A 19,454-nucleotide genomic window follows, 5' to 3' on the forward strand; every position below is an offset into this window, starting at 1 on the left:
ATAGAGCACTAGCAGCTCAAACTTGAAGTGGAGACACATTTGTAAAAAATATGTCAGACACGCAGACACGCAAACTCTACTTTATGAGTTTGCATTCCACCAGCCCTGCCATTATCATGGCATTATCCTTTACATCCCACGGTTGCTATGTGCTTAGCTTTTGATGGCGATGTTCGGTTCGTTCCTCGATCATTAAGTGTTGACTTTTTGATGCCTACCATTTTCCAAAAGTCGCTGGGCAGTGTGACAAATCACCCCTCTGCTCTTACATGCTGCTACAGTTCTATGTGCTGTGTAGCCAATGCCTATTGTTATGTTGGGATCGTTCATTTCTAGTTGGGAGCATCGATGATAACACAGGAACGTTGCAATATAATCAAGAGACTTCATTAATAATCAACTTCCAGCAGTTTATGCACCTAGAGCTGTAAAGAATATCTCAATGTAGATGGCGATCTTAACTCTGTGATAATCTCAACTTATCTCCCCTCAATCCTTGGGTGTTCACCCATTATATAATAAAGCTTCAACACAAATTATAATCCAAGGTTTTGGGTATAGGACAGGAGGGGATTTAATTATTGGGAAGTGGAAGGCAGTTCTTTGTTCTCTGATTAGGGGTTGTTTGAAACTATTAGCAATAAGGGTTTTAATGGCTTGGATAATAATGAATAGAGGTTCTTAGAAGGGGGTTCAAAGAGATGGCTCTCAGAAGGGGGTATATACATTACGAAGTATTGACTGTATGTAGTGACTTATGCAATCACTACATGACACTATAGATGCGTTTAATGTTATGCATGCGAGAAGAATGCTAGTGCTTTCATTTCTATGCATTGTAGATAATGAAATAAGGCATTCTGCTGCAAAAACCTAGGATTTTAGGACCTCTTTAAAAAGAAATCATGATATTATTGAATACTTGGTGAAAATCATTGTCTCAATGAATCCATAAAGATTTCATTCGTTTGCATTGGCGATGATAGTATTTCTAGTGGCATTATGTTTAAAACTCCCAAGCCCTGCACATAAATTTGCTTGCTTGAAATAGCTGATGGATTTATGAATGCATTTCATGCTATTTCGTCAAAGACTGTAAATCATCAATGATCATATTTTAGCAGTTGTGGAGATGCTTTGCATCAGGTTATATACTTAATGAATATGCATTATTAAGGCATATTAAGGCTGTGGTTATTTTGCTGTACATTTATGAAAGGATTTGATATTAAGGAAGCAATTGCAGACAAACATTCTTTAAAATGGACTAATCATCTGTCAAAGCAGATAAAAGGTTAACACCCATCTGGCCCCATTAGATAATGTCAAATAAAAACATCCAAGCTATTTCTGTTTGTTTTCAAACAGAAGGATAAATTCTTGCCTATGGGTACAATGAATTAGAATGGGAATTGTAATAGTCATGTCTGCCATTCTGTCTGTGTGTGAATGCTAATGGACTTCCTCTTTTTGTCTCTTCTTTTGCAGCCAAAAAAGAAGTCATGACGTCACTGGTCAACCCTGCTTACAACAGCACGGTGGGGTCCCCAACAGACCAAGTCAACGCAAACACGACAACGGCGGGACTCTCCGTGGAGGAACGCGACCCATTACAAAATGAGATTAACAAAATGATGAAGGAGAGCTTGATGGACTCAGACTTCAGCCAGACGGACAATAAGAATGAGGGGGTGTCCATCCAAAGTGCCGTTCTTGGGGGGTCGGCGGGGAAGAGCCGCTCCAAGTATGCTTCAACGGACTACTCTTCCATGGGAATAGGCAATCCATTAGAAAACCTGCCCGGGGCATACTCCGATGATGACTATGATGATGATGAGGACGATGTTTATGTGGAAGAGGAGGAGGAGGATAGGAGATTGACAGTAGCAGATGATAACATCCTTCGGGAGAGGAACAAGGTTAAAGCAGAAGCCATGTTTGCCGGCATTGATTTCATCGATGATGGGGAGGATGAGGATGATAGTGAGGACGAGGAGGAGGAGGAGGATGATGACGAGGATCAAGCAGAAGTTGTGATCATTGAGGAAGTCGATAGCGCAGATGAGAAAGCACCAAAGAGAGTGAAAACAGATGATAGCTGTTCACCAAAGGACCCTGATGCAGATCTTATGTCACCAGATGAAGTGATTGCCACAAAGCTAGGTGGCATTTTAAGTTATTATGCCAACTTAGAAGCATTGACGAAGCAACGTTCTGAACAGATTGAGGATGATACCACATCGTTACGAGGCAGTGTCAGTGATTCGTCAGATATAGAGGGAGAGAGGCACGAAGGCCTTTATGAAATGCCTCAGCAACCGACCCCTTTCGATTCAGGACCTTCTACTATGGATGATGAGAGCACAGATGATTGTGAATCCACATATGATATGCTTTACAAGAGCTTTGGGCTCAGGACACAAGAAGAAACCTTTAAGACGGATCTACTGTCCCCATCGCAAGGTCAACATGACCATGGATACGCCAGCGAGACATCCGCTGATGAGAGAGTATCTCCAATCAAGCGACCCGGAATGCTGGTCAGAGATGGATTCAAGCCCCCGCTCAGTGCTCTTACCGAAGACCTCCCCCTCAAGATTCTGTCCCCAACAACGGAAGCTGAGTCGGGCATCGAGGTCACTCCGGAACCCAAGTCCAGCAAACCTCTGTTGGATAAGGAACTTTCGGAAGCGCAGAAAAATGCGCTGACGAAGCCGACGACACTTCCACCAGGCTGGCGTGAGGTAGCCGATGCCCATGGAACATACTATTGGCATGTACCCACAGGAACTACGCAGTGGAGTCCACCCTCACCCACAGACAGCCAAGGATCTGCAAGCCCACCCAAGAAACCTGCTCGGGTATGTACAGTGCATGTATATTGGTTTCCATGTTAGTCATTGTCTAATCTTACTATTGTGCCTCGACATAATCCACAGTATACCTGCATCACAGAAACATCCATTGGTCACTCTAGGATTTCAAGTGTTCTGCCGACTAAAAGTCAGAAGTTTTTCATGAAACGGGTCACAGCTTCACGGTCATGTTTTCTTTGCCATTTATCTTGCATTCTTATTCCATATGTCTTTTCATCTCTAGTTTGGTCTATATTTTCCTTAAACAGTGATGACAATCTGTTTTTTATGAATGTAATAAGTTCTGCTCTTTATTAGTACACAGAAGATCTATTTTCTTCTCAATTCTTTATGAGAATATTGTGGCCTACTTCTTTTCTTGGAATCTGTTTGATTTGATCTGATAAATTCATACTCTCAAAGATGTATCAATATTTACCTACTCATCTCCATGTCTCATATTCCTCAATATTCTCATATTCATGGTGTCGTTGGTGTAAACACCGGTCAACCCTCACACAATACAGTGACTGTAAAAAATTGTTTTTTGTATGAGCCATCATAGAGCACGTTTGTTGAAATCTATCTGGATGAAGGAATCAGAAGCCCAACATCTTGGAGCGCCCAAATCCCAAAGTGTATTTATTCTGTATTGGGCCCACTTTCCTGCTTGTCAATTTCCCCTGCTTTCCCCCCAAATGAGGTATCTCTCCCAAGATGTCAACACGCTGCAATCAGATACTATGTATTCTAAGAGATTGATGAAGGAGCGGAAAGAAGACGGTCCAGAAACGAGGCGGTCGTCATTCAATACCGTTTGTTCTTTCCTCGATCGTGAGTCTGGGATTTTTAATGATGGAAATATGTCATTTTTTATGAGTTGTTTTTGTAGATTCTTCGATAGTAGTTGGAGCATCCGAAATCATTCCGAGGAATTTGTCAGTTGGGGAGGGGGGGGGGAGGTGTCTGCATGATGAAATAAGCCTTTGTCATTAAGTTTGAGTTCTTTTTCAATATTTTAGTTAGTAGTTGATAAGTTTTTAAATCTGAAGTGAGTTTGCGGTAATTCTACAAGGATGATAAGTATTTTAGAAAGCAAGAGCATTATCAAACAAAAATAATGATATAGATGCTCGGATATTACTGACCTATATGTAAGAATTGTAATATTTATTACATGTAGAGTAGGAAACCTGATCATTTTTTTCGTTTGTAAAAATGGTCTGAATATGTAGCCTAATTTCTCTGACTGCGACTTGCGCACAAAGGGCCCTCTCGTTTTCCTGCTATTGAAACGAGTCAGTCTTGATTCAAGACCCACTCGTTGATCAAAGTTCAATCGGCCTGTGCCTGCAGACTATATATAAAGCGTGTTTACTAGTAGTAATCCATACACCACTTAGGAATGCTTGCAAGATAGTAAAGGTCTGGGCATGGGAGACTAGGCAAGGCCACTGGTGTGAGGTAGAGAAGAACTGGAGAGGAAATGAGATGACAATAAATCAATTTCATTCTCCGACCTTGTCAAGGACACTTCCTATTTCACTGCCAAGGTAGCTGGTTAGTCTATTTTACATACCCTTCTCTATTCATTTGACCTTTTCCTTTGTCATTCTTTTGCCGTAAAGCCTGCCTTTAGCTTTGGTGAATCTCACAAAATGCATTGTTATTCAAATTCATTACCAGATTACATGAATGTATATGATAACAGTTACGATGTGGTGAATATGGAATGAAAATGTGTGAGGAAAGAACGTGTGATTTTACATGAAAATCTATGTGATCGGCTGCCTTTATCTCTTTTTTGAATAACTACAGAGAATGAACTCACTATTCAATTGAACCTAATTTGGTGGTTCATAATTGCTATCCAAATCCTGAATGTTAAATCTACCTCAGCTTGGCTCAAATTCCTACTCAAGTATTTCATATCTTCTTTATAGAGATGCTTTCATCTTTTCTTTCCGGCCTTGGCAGGTTTCGAACATTCCTTTTTTTTCTTTTTGAAAAAAAGTGCACACACCTTGACGCATATCGGAGAGTGATGTATATTTTCCATTGACTGAGTCGAATCGATTCCGCTTTTGTCTAGTCGAGCTTTAGGATGGGGGGAATTGAAGTATTCACCAGCCATGTCTGAATTCTCTTCTTGCAGCTGCTCACTCCACCGAGCTGCTCTTTAGGTCTCGTCTACATCAGTCTGTACTTTGATTTTATCTAGATATTCTAGGGCCTGTTTCACACAGGCGATTCTTGTTTCTTTGCCATCGTGGAAACTGACATAATGTAGAAACCTCGATTTTGATTGGCTGCTCGGCCTTGTTGCCACGGTAGTTGCCATGATGGCAAAGTCGCAGTTGTAACTCTTTATGAAAGGTCTCCAAATCTGGCGAGCTATCACATTTACTTTTGTGCATTTCTTTTAAACCTATTTTAATGCTGAGCCCTGTTACCATGACAGTTTCACTCTAAATTTCAAGGGATTTAGAATAAATCCAGATCGACTGTGAATAGTGATGAGCCGAATATCAGATTTAGATTTAAATCTTGCTGATTTAAAGATGCAGTTAAAAGATTTGAATTGAAATCTTTTGAGATTTAACAGTCAATTCTTAAAACTAAAATTAAATCCAATTTTCGGCTTTTCACTGTTGACAGCCGATCTGGATTTTTCAAGAAATAGATTTCTGCCAGGTTCCCATAATACCTTTAGTTTACCTAGATTGAATGCAGCACAATGTGGATCAATTCTAGCTGAAAGAAATTACACTATGGCATGAAATCAAACCCAAAACTTTATGTCCCAAAATCTGAAGACTTACCCACTGGCCCACAATACTCCACACTTGGGTTATTGCATTAGAAATGTTTATGATGTGAGCAAAATCAATGTCCATGTCGACAATTAAATGAAATTGAATTGGAATGAATTGAATTTTTGGAATCTTTATTTCAATCTCAAGATGCGCTAACCCTGCTTAGATTCTTGTGATTGAGCAAGCATGGGCTGATGGGAAACATCCCTCTTTTTCCTCCAAAAGCCTCTCAGGTTTAATGTTAAAACGTGTTCCAAGTCCAGACACCATTATGGGAATTTGTTCCAACATTACAAAAAAGGGAAGGTGGGGGTAATGTAGTCTGATAATGGGATTTGGATTTAGCCCAAATTTCTCAAAACTTAATTTCACTTTAAGTTCAGTAATTATCTAATATCTCCCTTTTTCCAGAACCATGAATGAAACATAATCATATGGCAAATTCTACCTCTTTTTGACATTGTACTTCTGCTTTATAAATGAATGAAAGTTCCTTTTGATTTTAAATGTTCACTCTTAATAGAATCTAATTTTTTTCTCAAAATTTACATGAAGAATAAAAACAATTCTGTATATTTCCTCCTAAAATATTTTCTAAAATCTAAATCCATAATTCATTGTTTGAAATAGACATGAAATGAAATACGCGAAAATTTGCTTTACCCAATTGATCATGGGCCCGGCAGCTGCTGTGCAGCGCGAGATCGCCGAGGCTCTATCCCTTTAATTGTTGAACACCAAACAGGGTAGCAGCAACTTCCGTCTTGTAACGTCTTTTGGTCTGACGCGGCCGGGGTTTGAACCCCCGATCTCCTGGTTGTGAGACGGATACTCTACCAACTGAGCCAATACAATATTTAAAATAGATGATTAAAATTTCTTCAATTTCATATTCCATTGTTCTATATAGCAAACTCTATTAGGACTGATTTAACATCTACAGTAGATAAATTTGCACTTATGGGGAGTTAGAAGAAAATATTTGAAAGCAGTTTCATATTTCTGTTGCTAATTTACAATTAATTTATCAATTATAATGTTATCAAAATTGATCTTTTTTTACATCTAATTGCATGAAGCAGCCCATCAATCTTCCTAATTGCAATGAATGACCTGACTTATGATTGATTTTGGAACCTAACATTGACTTGCAATTGATTGCAGGTTTCTTGCAACTCCCCATCACTCAGCACCAATTGCACAGCAGAACATGGCAATATGGGGAGGGGGGTAATTGTGCTTCAAATGCTACCACCTACATGAATACCATTGGTTTTCAAAAACACCCCCCATGAAATTTTTTTCAGACATAAAATTATATCCTTTTCATGTACCTTCATTATCTTTATATGCATATTTTACACCGTATACACGTGCATATCCTATGAAATATAAATGCTATTGATTTTTTATGTGATCGCTAAGAAAGCATGAATGCTTGTAAGCAAGCAACCAGAAGACCGACGGCTTAAGGTCCTCTCCGAGGGACCTGGTAATGGGAATCAAACCAAGAACCAAGTCCTAGCTTAGGAATATTCCCCTTATCTAGGACTTTTAGATCTCATGAAAATTCAGACCATTGTGGGAAAAAGACATCTGATTGCAAGTGACTATATATACTAGAAATTGAGCACGTCCAGCTCATTTATAAAAATTCGATAAAAAAGACAATAAAAAAAACAATATAGTGCTGGAAATATCTTTCAAAGCAAATGTTAAGTAAGAACTTATAAATTTTGAAAGGTTAAAATTTTGGTATGTTTCTTGTGGACATACCCTGTAGTCCAAATTTTCATTTGTGCTGATTTAGTTCTTAGCTTAGGAAATGGTCTTGAGTCATGTGCACACTATTGTGTATAAAAGTTGTTCTTAAATTTTTGTGTAAATCTTAGGACACAAAATATGCTCCTGTGACATTTGCTTTAGTCTTGATATCTCAGTAGGCGTAGGGTTAGAGTTAGGAATGCAAATAGAGATTTTGGTCCAGAAAAATGTAACGATAAGCATTCGGGATTTGTTAGCTTTGCAGGTTTGATTTGTGTTTGGCTTTAATTACAGAATTTCTATTGGAGCATCTGTCGCTGGAACAAATGTCATGGAACCTTTAAGATAAAACCCACTCCGCATTTATGAAAGCGGAGTAGCAGTTCCTACTGATGATGAGAGGAAAATCAATTACATCTCTCCATAGTCATTATTAACACCTCCATTCCTCAAACCACTTCCCTTAATCATATCTCCATTTATAACAACCCCCACATAAAATCAGTTAAGTTGTCTCTGAACCTGTTCAGACGAGAGAAAGACGTCTCCGGAACTTGTACATAGTCATACATTTGCATGTATTGGGTCATTCAGACGGCGTGATTACATTGGATTAAGCAGCAAAGAAATGCTGTGTCTTAATAGCGTTCATTGACAGCTGTCTGTTCACATTATAGGGTGTCAATGCTATTCATGTGAGCTCATTTTTGGGGAAAATATGCCATGCTTATTTCTATTTCAAAATATGACCATATCAGTAATGATAAGAAACTTTGTTTGAAATGGTGAATAAATTTTATTTTGTGACATCAGTTTACTGCATTATGTAGAAAGTACATAAAGATCTTAAGATACTAAAGAACTAAGATTCTATTCCATCAAAAGTTAAGAACACTTTGATACACTTAAGTTACAACCCACCTTAAAAAAACATAAGTATTTTGAATGAGTGAGCATTACAATTGCCATCAACTTTATTTCTTTTTCTTAACTTATCCTATGAAAGAGCCTATAGGAAGCATATGGCAGTACATTGTAATATACACTATCATTATTTTTGGTATTATTATTTTCATTAATATTACATTTGAAAAACAAAGAAATAACCACTATTGAGCAATTGACACAATTATTGTTATTAGTCTAAATGAGGATTATAGTTGCCTGTTGACCTTTGTGATTTCTTATTCTGCATATGACTTTCTTTGAGTCTTATCGCCCTCGCCTGCACAACCTCCCCGGATGTGTCTCGCCTCCGATGTTAATATTTCAAATTTCACTTTGGAAGTATGTGCTTTACAGACATGGAGTCTTGTCTGTAATAACTCTGTATTGTTCTTTAATAATCTCTGGGAAGGTGTCACTCTTTGCAGATGTTTGAGATAAAAGACAGTGGAATTTAGGAGCCAAGACATTCTGATGAAGATTATAATGTGTACAATGTGATTCCTCTATCATAAATCCATGTCAGAATCAAAAGGACTTTATCTTTGGTACTTGGGCGTGATTTCACTGCTGTGTAGAACAGTCCAAGACATCACTTTTTTCTTTTTTACTGTATATCACCAGAAAAATCATTTGCATCAAGACCGAATGGCTTTGTTTAGAACCTGTTTCTGTACTGAATTGAAAGATGCATTTAAAATAGAATATATGATGAGTGATAATGGTAGAATTGTTGTCTTTGAACGTGAAAGAGGATTCTATTTTTCATATATAATGCAAATATTTGATCATTCAAATTCAGTTTCTCATCACATCTGATACCCATGCTGTGGTGTTTTCACTCAGTATGCATTTTAGATCGAGTGCCTCATAGAGGATTTGGTGTTTCCGGTATTATTCACGATCTGACATTGCCATTACTCAACGTCAGATAATGTGTACATTAAAGAATGATGAAAGATCTTATAACATAGTAATTTGAGAGAGAGAGGGAGAGAGAAGATGGGGGGGGGGGGGTGTTAAGAAAAGGGTAGGGAAAGAGATTTTTTGTAACAAGAATTAGAGAGAGAGAGAGAGATATATATATATATATAAAGAAGGGGGGGAGGGCTGTGGGGATAATGTAAATGTTAAATTGTATTAATATCATGGAGTCCTCTTATGATGTTTTGGATGACAGGTGAATGTATGAAACATATGGCTTTTACAATCAAATGGATGGGGAAATATAATGCAAAACAGGAGCTGGTTCAGTATGATGAAAAGCAACATAAAATCTGTAGTAATACAGATTTACGGCAGTGTTGTGATATCCGAGAGCTCTTGGAATTAGACAGAGAGAGAGAGATGGGATGGGGGAAGGAGGGAGGAGAGAAAAGAAAAGGGAGGGGAGATGGCAGAGAGAAAGACAGATACAGACATATACACTCAGATCGAGAGAGGACACATATTGTAGGCCTCATATTTTTTTCTTTGTACAAGATTTGACATCAAATTTTGACTGAAATGGGGTCAATATGAAATGTGAGATATAGCGTTCCGACTGGGCCAGCAAACAATTGCAAATATTGTTTGAAACCGGATAGTTTAGCATTGTGATGCGAGATATTTACACCGCTATGGTGAGAAGCAGAATACAAACACGAAAAGAAAAAAAAAGACATGCAACATGATAGAACAAAGAAGATTTAGCTGGAAAGTTTAAGAAAGGCAAGACACACGAATGGAGCACCTCATCTTCCGCGAAGTATTTGGATGAAAAATGTTCAATATTCATGACATTAGTCACTATAGGATGTGATGCTCATGCCTGTAATTGCATCTTTCTTGCCTTTGGCCACTTAAGCGTTGAACGTGCTCTGTATACATCAACCCTCTTCAATATCTCATCTGTCTAATACTCCAACCCTCATGTCTTTCTATAATTCCAGCAGTTTTTTCTACCATTTTATTATTTCTTTTCTATCATTGAAAAAATAGGAACAAAAAACCAACAATTCACAATACTTGGCAAATTTACTCTCGTGTTGATATTTTGGTCATTTCCTCAGGATATTATAATGGGTAGCCCATTTTTTTTTAAGTTCTGCAGAAAAAATGATAGTTTTAAGAATTTTGAAACCCAAGGGTAGCCTATAAGATCATACTTTGAATATTCAAGTTTGAGACCCTTTCACTAACATATAAGAGAGGGGTATGTTTTGGTCTTATAATAATTCTTTCCTTTCATACTCCATCCTTCTTTGTTTCTTCCTTTTTGTATATACTCTGTATTATTATTTTTGTTTGCTTGCCAATTGTTTCAGCTCATTTTCAAGGAATCTCCCTCTTCTTTTTCTCTCACTCTTTTCCTCCCTGTATCAACACATGTGAGGTATCTATGACACAATCATACCATCTCCATAACAAAGGCTCAACTGGGATTTAGCCGAAGAAAAAGGAGACACAAAGAGGCTATAATCAGACAATTACTGATAAAGAGCGACAGCTTTTCATGGAAATAACCCAAAGCTAGATTGACAGGCTTTAGTGCATGGAGCGGAATTGTTGCCTATTATTGGGTGCGATCATGTTCAGGGAGCTCTTTTTCGGGGTGCCCCCAAAGCACAACAGGGTTCATATTACCCCCATCAGTGGGGAGTTCGCTAATTCCACCTTGCTACCCAAAGCGGGTAGTGATTGCCTCTTTCCCAGCTCAGACAAAGGTTGTTTTGGTGTGAAATTTGAAACGATCAAAGCATGTAGGAAAAAACAGAAAACTTGACAAGATACTGTAGTGGATGATGATCCTTATGTGTCAATTTTTAAACATATTTTATCCAGCATCTTTGTTTTTTATGAAGTGACCGTAGATAGTAATGAGGAAAAGAACATACTTTGCAGCTGTTTGCACCTTGTAAAATAATCTTCAGTGTATTTCTATGAAGTGAATGAAAAAGATCATCAAGGGAAAGAACATTCTATACCCGCAATCCATGTTTCCTGGAGGTTCCACAGGGTTCACTGATTCCTCCTACATTATTCATGTGTTCCCATTAACCAAGGAGGAAAAAAATGTTGGACATGTATTCAAGTATAAGGTAACAACTACAAACAATTGATGTATGGCATATACCATGCATCACAAAAACATCTTTATGCACCTCATATGGGCATTTTTACAGTAAGTGATGTTACACGGCACAATTTTACACACTTTTCATTGTGTCTATGATTATCTCTAAAACAACAAATGATAGGAGTTTGCTTAAAAGCAAACTCCAATGCTTTTAAGCTTTTAAGCAAACTCCCATCATTTGTTTTTTTTTCGAGATAATCATACACACAATGAAATGTGTGTAAATTTGTGCGGAGTAACGTCAGTTACCATGAAAATGCCCATGTAAGTAATTTATTTCACAATTATACATTATTATCCATTTTCCCCTTTTATTCAAAATCACAAAGGGCAGGGCAGATCTGGCAGAAGAAACCAAATTCATGATGGAAGTTTCATCTTAAAGTGCAAAATCATCCTCTTTCAAATATTGGTGTATATTTTGATTTGGTTGCAGAGTAAATCTGTAGAGGGCTAAATTGTTATTATGGGGGAATGTTGTTGAGTCTTTCCTTTTTCCTGAGGAAATGAGAATGTATGCTCTTTTTTTTTATTTCAATACCTAATAAAGCGGAAATGAGCATGCAGAATCCAATGGATGCATGCATTTCACCTTGGTTTCACAGAAAGAACCTCACTCATGCCTGCTGCATCACGTAGAGGAAGCGTGTGCAGTTCCGAATATCTCTTCAGCAAAGAAGGGCCTCCTGTTTAATTAATGCAATTGCGTGATTCATGTGGGTGGCTTATTTGCCTGCACTCATGTACCAATGATTGGATTGAACATTCGGTGGTAACATGAATGACTTGAGAGTGAAATCTAACCCCCCCCCCCCTTCCCCCTCCAATGAAATATTAAAGTTCTCAATTCATCATGGTTCTTTTGTTTTAGTGAGTCAGGTACATGATGAGTCGTTATAAATGGTCCATGAAAGCTGAATTTATGGGCGAAATCAATTATGATCTGTCTGCTCGTGGAGGGTGATGTTGATTTGGAGGGTGGAGATGAAGTTGATGATGATGAGGAGGAGGAGGAGGATGATGATAATGAGGATGTTGATGATGATGCTGCTGCTGATGGTGATGATGATGTTGATGATGATGATGATGTGATGATGTGATGATGATAATGATGATGATGCTGTTGATGATGATGATAATGGTGATGATGATGAAGTTAGTGATGATAGCAATGATGATGATGAGGATATGATGATCAGGATGTGATGATGATGATGAAGATAGTGGTGATAGCAATGATGTTGATGATGTTGTTGATGTAGATTGATGATTATGACAATGATGATGATGATGAATTTGATGATGATGTTGATGATGATTATTATGTTGATTATGATGAATCTTATTAGTTACCTATCATATCAGTTTTTAATCTTTATTGGATATTTCAGAGCTGACCTATGTGTTCCAATTCTTTATTACTCCCATATTGCGTGATACTGTTAAAAACCAACTCCACTTGATCTTCATACCATAAAACATATATCATCAATCAATATTTCATATCTGCCACAAACAAAATAGTAATCACATTAAAATATTGGTATTAGGATCAAACTCCTTTCCCCCATTTTCCCCTCTATAAAATAATGCAGCCATGCATTATCTACTTGCTGAAAGAGCATTGATCAATCCATCTATTATTCCTGTGACTCACTCTGTCGCCATCAAACATGGGGCCTACAAAGGGGTTTAAATTGATCGAATGCGAATCTTCAATTGTAGTTGGGGTGAATTCCACATATGATGGTGTGAAATAAGTTTCCTTGATTCTGCCGCTCCATTTTTAAGAATATTTTTTCATCAATCTTGATCCCCTGTGACAGATGACCTTAAACATTCAAACAGAGTTTGCTGCATGGCATGCATTAAATTGTGTCTATTTCAAACTACTCCTCCTGTTTACGTGATAGTAATCTTAGACATTTAGATTGCGTTAATTGCAATAAATCACAAGTTCCCAGTGTTAGTACCAAGCAAATTTTATTAAAGTAAAATAAAATAAGATGAAGACTTTACAATAACCCTAACTTAACACAAAATTATATCATTTTCAAATATTTTCTCTGATTTTTCACTATTAAAAATACTTCCTGTGGCTGTAACATGATCAAAGCTCAGGTTGGTAGGCCTATATTCTAAAATTCCAATCTGTGTTATTTCTCTTATTTTCAGAAATCAAAATGAGCTATTTTAACATCTAACAGTGTTAACTTATCATTTTTTTATTGTGCAATGCTACTAGTTCCCAAGATGGAATATGCCTCCCTCAGACATGCCAACTGTTCCCTTATTAGTGTATTTGTTCCTCTTTTTGTTATGAACACACCAATACTTTTTTGTTTGATTTGTTACTTTTTTAAAAAAAATTGCCAATCATGGAGTATGTATTATACACAGTGTGTGACACTAGCACTGGTCCGACGGTCCCACACCGGTACAAATCATGGTCGGGCCAGTAACTTGTTGCATGAAAAGAACAAGTAAATTATTACCTATGAGCACATGTTTAAAAGGGTGAATTATCAAGTTTTCAAGTAGAGTCATATCACATGTCTTTTCAGCGATCTCACTACAACAGGCTGGCGATTCTTACATTGAGACGTATTTTGAAAAGTACGCTTTTATGTCAAAAAAAATACTCTTTTTTTCCTTCTGAGAATACTTTTTTTGTTGTAGAAGGTTGGCAAGTCTACCCCCTTCCCCAATTCACCCTGATGCATCTCCTTTCCCTCTCATATGCTTTCAAATCTTAAGACTCCCCCATCCTTTCCATGTCAAATTTTCAAGACCCCCCTTCCTCTTCCCATCCTACCATACCTTCTCTTTCCCCTTTCATATGCCTTCTATTCTTAAGACTCGTGAAACAATCAAGTTCCTTCGAGGTAACGTTCAATTTCAAATGGCTACCTGTATGCGGCGGCAAACATCAAAGCCCTTTAAGAGTAATCGTACACCTGAAGAAATTTCTCATTACACTACCGAGACTGAATAGGAAACAAATTGAGTGAAATGTACCTAAAAAAGGAGGGATGTAAATTGAAATCCAGGGCTGTTTAAAAAAGTAAGGAGGAGAAGAAGGTATACCTGCATGGGTAGACAGTGTCTAGAGAAAGGCATGTTTCATGAACAGAGGAAGGTGGGCGTGATGAATCTAAAAGGAAAGAAAAAGTGATGCAAATATTTTTTATTCTTTTTCATCAATTTTTAATATACAAATGCATATGTTATATTTTGTTGCAGCTTCTCCCATTCTATTTATCTGTGATATCCAGACTGTGATTTAGCAATATTTATGTCTGTAGCAGTGTTCCAGCTTTGTATGTTTTTCTGGTTAGATGAGGCATCTTGCTATATGAATACGTGTCTTCACTGATTAATAACAATGTCAGATGAGACATTATTCGTGAGAGCAACTTAAGTGTCTAATAACATTGTCAGATGCACCATTTATCTATATTATTTTATAAGAACAACTTCAGTTGTTGATATCATTGCCAGAAAATGCATTTCTGTGTTTTCATAAGATATACTTATGTTGAGTGGTTGATATCATTGTCAGAAAAGACATTCCATTTTTTCATTAAAGGAACTAAAGTTAAACAGTTGATATCATTTTCAGACAATGCATTTCAGTGTATACATTACATTGAAGCATCTTTAGCAAATTAAGCGATTGATAAAATTGACAGATGAGGCATATCAGTGTATTCATAAGAGCAACTAAAGTGGTAGATAACATTGTCAGATAAGGAATTCTCTGTATTTATAAGAGCAACCTAAGTGGTTGATAACATTGTCGATGAACAATTTCAGTGTATTCATAAGAGCAAGTTAAGTGGTTGATAACATTGTCAGATAAGGAATTCTCTGTATTTATAAGAGCAACCTAAGTGGTTGATAACATTGTCGAATGAACAATTTCAGTGTATTCATAAGAGCAAGTTAAGTGGTTGATAACATTGTCAGATAAGGCATTTTCTGTATTTATAAGAGCAACCTAAGTGGTTGATAACATTGTCAAATGAACAATTTCAGTGTATTCATAAGAGCAACTTAAGTGGTTGATAACATTGTCAGATTAGGCATTTGCCGTATTCATAAGAGCAACCTAAGTGGTTGATATCATTGTCAAATGAACGATTTCAGTGTATTCATAAGAGCAACTTAGGTGGTTGATAACATTGTCAGATTAGGCATTTGCCGTATTCATAAGAGCAACCTATTAGTGGTTAATACCATTGTCAAATGAACAATTTCAGTGTATTTATAAGAGCAACTTAAGAGGTTGATAACATTGTCAGATTAGGCATTTGCCGTATTCATAAGAGCAGCCTAAGTGGTTGATAACATTGTCTAACAAGGCATTTTGAGGGTTTCAAGCAAAAAAAGAGATAGTTCAATGACTTTGTAAGAGATAGCTCTGTGAAGTGAATCACCGGCAAAGAGAATGCCCCAAATGAGAATCGATGAGAGGGCTTGCATCCTGTCATGAAGATGATCACTTTTATTCTTGAAAACTGAACAAAACGGGAAAAAAAGGAGTAATCATTGGAAGAACATAGTGTCATGTTAAATCTCTGTCTGTCTGTCTGTCTCCCTCTCTGTGCCCACTGACTCACACCTCTTTATAAATCTGGATTACAAGCACCCCCCCAAAAAATTGACAGTCTCTTATGTCTCTCTCTTACTCAGTACTCTCATTTCTTTTTCTGCAGTCTATTTTTCTTTATTTCTTCCTAACCTTTACATCGTATTTTGTGTGACCTGGGGCCCGTTACACAAAGCTTAGCAATGATCGGAGAACATTTTTCTACAATTGATTGCATTGGGTACAATTAATTGTAAAAATCAAGCGTATGATCAATCGCTTACCTTTGTGATACGGGACCCTTGTCTTTGTTCTCCATTCTTTTATCTAATTCTCTTGCTCTCTCTTCTGTCTCTTTAATTCTCTTTCTTTTCTTGTCCCTCTCTGTCTCTCCATTCCTCTTTTTCCCTGTCTTTTATACCATGGTCACATTTGCTACGGCCGCCGTAGATTCTAAAATTTCTACGGCGAGTAGCAATTCTACGGTCGCCTCAGAATTTCCACGGCCACTTACTCTAGCGGTCACATATGTTACGGTCGCCGCACGGCGTATTTTTTAATTTATGGAGAAAAGAAATCTGCGGCTGACGTATGTCCTTGAAATCATGACGTACGGTCGCCCTAGGGCGACCCTGCGCTGGCCGTAGGTTTTTGACAAATACTACGGCAGACGCAAGGTGGCCGCAAGGCGCCCTCACGGCGGCCGCAGGGGGACTATACAGTGAGAAATAACATCATGATATTTTACATTAGACATTTCATTTCAGAAAGTTTTCAAAGTGTCGTACCATGCCCATGCGCGTATTCTGGGCGGGTGGGAGGGGGTGGGTTTTCGGGGCCCCCGGGTAGGCGAAAAGGGGCGCCAAAAAGAGGGAGGAAAGAAAGGGAAAGAAAAGGGAGATAAAAAGGAGGTGGAAAGAAGAGAAAGAGAAAAGGGAGAAAAGAAAGAGAGAAGGAAACAAGAAGAAGGGAAAAGGAGAGAAGAGAAAAGGGGAAAGGGGGAGGAGTAATAAAAGTGCTGGGGCGCCAAATTGATGTTCGACTTAGGAAGGGGGGTCGCCAAATTAATGTTTGATACTGATCTGAATATTATACGATCAGTAATGTTCGACCTAGGAAAAAGGGGGGGGGGCAAATTCGACCTTTGTGGTGATTCGCGCTTCGCGCTCGCATCGAATGATTAGTTAGATGACATCCTGTTAATGATTACCTCAATTGCGTAGAATGTCTAGTTTTGGAACGGAATATAATCGAATAATTTTTAAGTGCCCATCCTGATCATGATTACCAATAATGCTTAGAATTTCCAAACTTTGGGTCATTTTGGAATATAGACAATCATCAGCTCGCCCTGACAGATAGATAGATACCCACCCTGCTCATGCTTACAAAACTTCTCAGAATATTCTATTTTCAGGTCTATACACAAGCTATCAAAAATCGCGTTCGCATTATTTATTTGGACTTATGAAATAAATCTCCCTTAACCATGTTAACTTGTTTGTATGAATAAAGTTAAGATGTTAATAAACACGTTAGTCTTAAGTAAGAACTACACCCTAGGAAACAACAAAAATCAGCATTTAACTCCCCATGATAGTAATAATAATGATAATGATAATAACATCATATTTTACCCAAGTTAGCCGCTAGTGAAAGGGCAATATCTGTGCTTCCTGGTCACATTTGTTTTTTTTTAAGTCGTATTACAGTATATCATATTCATGGATAGTTTGCTTTTTATGAAGTCATAATCAAAAAAGTTATCTGCAGTTGTCCTTTTTCATGTGATTATGAAATAAGATAATTCAACATGCATTTAAGGCACCTTTTTGCCTGACGAGGAGGGGTCACCATTTTTTTCCGAAAAGTACACATGCATATGGGCCAAAATTATAGGGCGGGCCCCCGAGGTGCAAAATTCTGAATACGCGCCTGGTGGCTTCCGAGCAGATAACACAATAGGAGAAGGGGAAAGGAGGGAAGAAAAACACGAGGGCAGCCGCACGGCCACCGTACGCTCAACGTACGGCCGCCGTAGACCGTTCTACGCCATGCCTACGGCTAGTCTAATTTCTACGGCGAGCGTAGAAAAGAAAAAATGTTATAACTCCGAGTTAAAATTCTACGGCCACCCCTACGGCCTGTAAAAAGTAGGAATCCGCCGTACGTCGACCCTGCGGCCACCGCAGATTTTTTGCGGCCGCCGCAGAAATCTCTCGAATTCATGTATCTACGGCCGCCGTACGGCTGCCGTAGAGCATATGTGACCAAGGTATTACATCCTATTTCCTCCCTTATTTCTCCTCTCTTTCTCCTGTCTTGTCTTGTCTTCTCTGCTCTTTCCTATGCTTCTGTGTCTCACCTCTCTCCATCTGTTGATTCATATTCTAAACCTTATACACCATCTCTTTGTCTCCCTGTTCTCTTTAAGTTTTTTTTTTGTCTTATCTTTTTGTCAGTCTTGGATTTTCATTTTGTTCACAATCAAATTACCTCATTAGCTTTTATACGCCCCCACTGGTTTCTTCAGGTTTTGTCTTCTTATCTACAGATGTACGCCTTTCTGCCTATCTTTTGTTGGTTTCTGCATGCCTGTTACTTTCTCTCTGTCTCTTGCTCCCTCTCTCACTCTCTCTTTCTCTCCTTCTCTCCACTTTATTTTCTTTCTAAACTGTCTTTTTTTTCTCACCCCTCTTTTCCTTAGAATGTAAGAGATCCATTGATGATTCATATCCAAGGAGTTCACATCTCACTCAGATAGTTTCACACTATGCAATTACATCATGCAGTGGTTTTCCCAAGGAGTATCGGGATATCTAATCCCCGTCTTCATTCACTTTTCCCATGATGCCATCCTCTTCCTGATTTCATCTTAAATTCCTCTTACATTGGTTTATCAATCTATTTGTCCTTTGTCCATTACACTGCATATGTTTTGAATTGAGATATGCTATGATGAATAAGAAATCGACACACGTCATATCTAGCCTAATACCTATCTAACATGACGTTTCTTTTTTGCCCAACTCTCCTCTTGTATCCCTTATCTTCAGCCAATCACTACTACCTTTTTAAAAATTTATCTTTATATGAGTGATTTTCATAATGTTATTGGTTATTCATCACCTCTACTATTTCTTTCATTCAGAGATGACTGGGCTTCCACTTTGTCTCCCTCTATTGTTGATCCTGACACAATCACCCCCTCTCTCCATTCCTCCCTCACTCTGTCCCTTTCTCATTTCATCTGTCTCCATGTCATTCACTCACACCACTACTTCTTGCTGTTTTCTTCTCTCTTCTTCCTCTCTGTCTTTCTAAACCCCTTATCCTCCCTCTTTCTTTCTTTCTTTCTTTCTTTT

The 19,454-nt window shown here is 38.0% G+C and overlaps 1 protein-coding gene across 1 annotated transcript; it reads left to right on the forward strand.

Moving 5' to 3' along the window:
- The first annotated feature begins 1,493 nt into the window (after positions 1-1,493).
- On the forward strand, positions 1,494-3,097 carry LOC121406258 (histone-lysine N-methyltransferase SETD1B-like). Its single transcript, XM_041597280.1, has one exon. It carries the CDS (start codon positions 1,503-1,505, stop codon positions 2,895-2,897), a length of 1,395 nt encoding a protein of 464 aa, XP_041453214.1. The 5' UTR covers positions 1,494-1,502; the 3' UTR covers positions 2,898-3,097.
- Positions 3,098-19,454: the final 16,357 nt, after the last annotated feature.

This window comes from Lytechinus variegatus, chromosome 1, assembly GCF_018143015.1.
Source record: "Lytechinus variegatus isolate NC3 chromosome 1, Lvar_3.0, whole genome shotgun sequence".
In the NCBI taxonomy this organism is placed as follows: Eukaryota; Metazoa; Echinodermata; class Echinoidea; order Temnopleuroida; family Toxopneustidae; genus Lytechinus; species Lytechinus variegatus.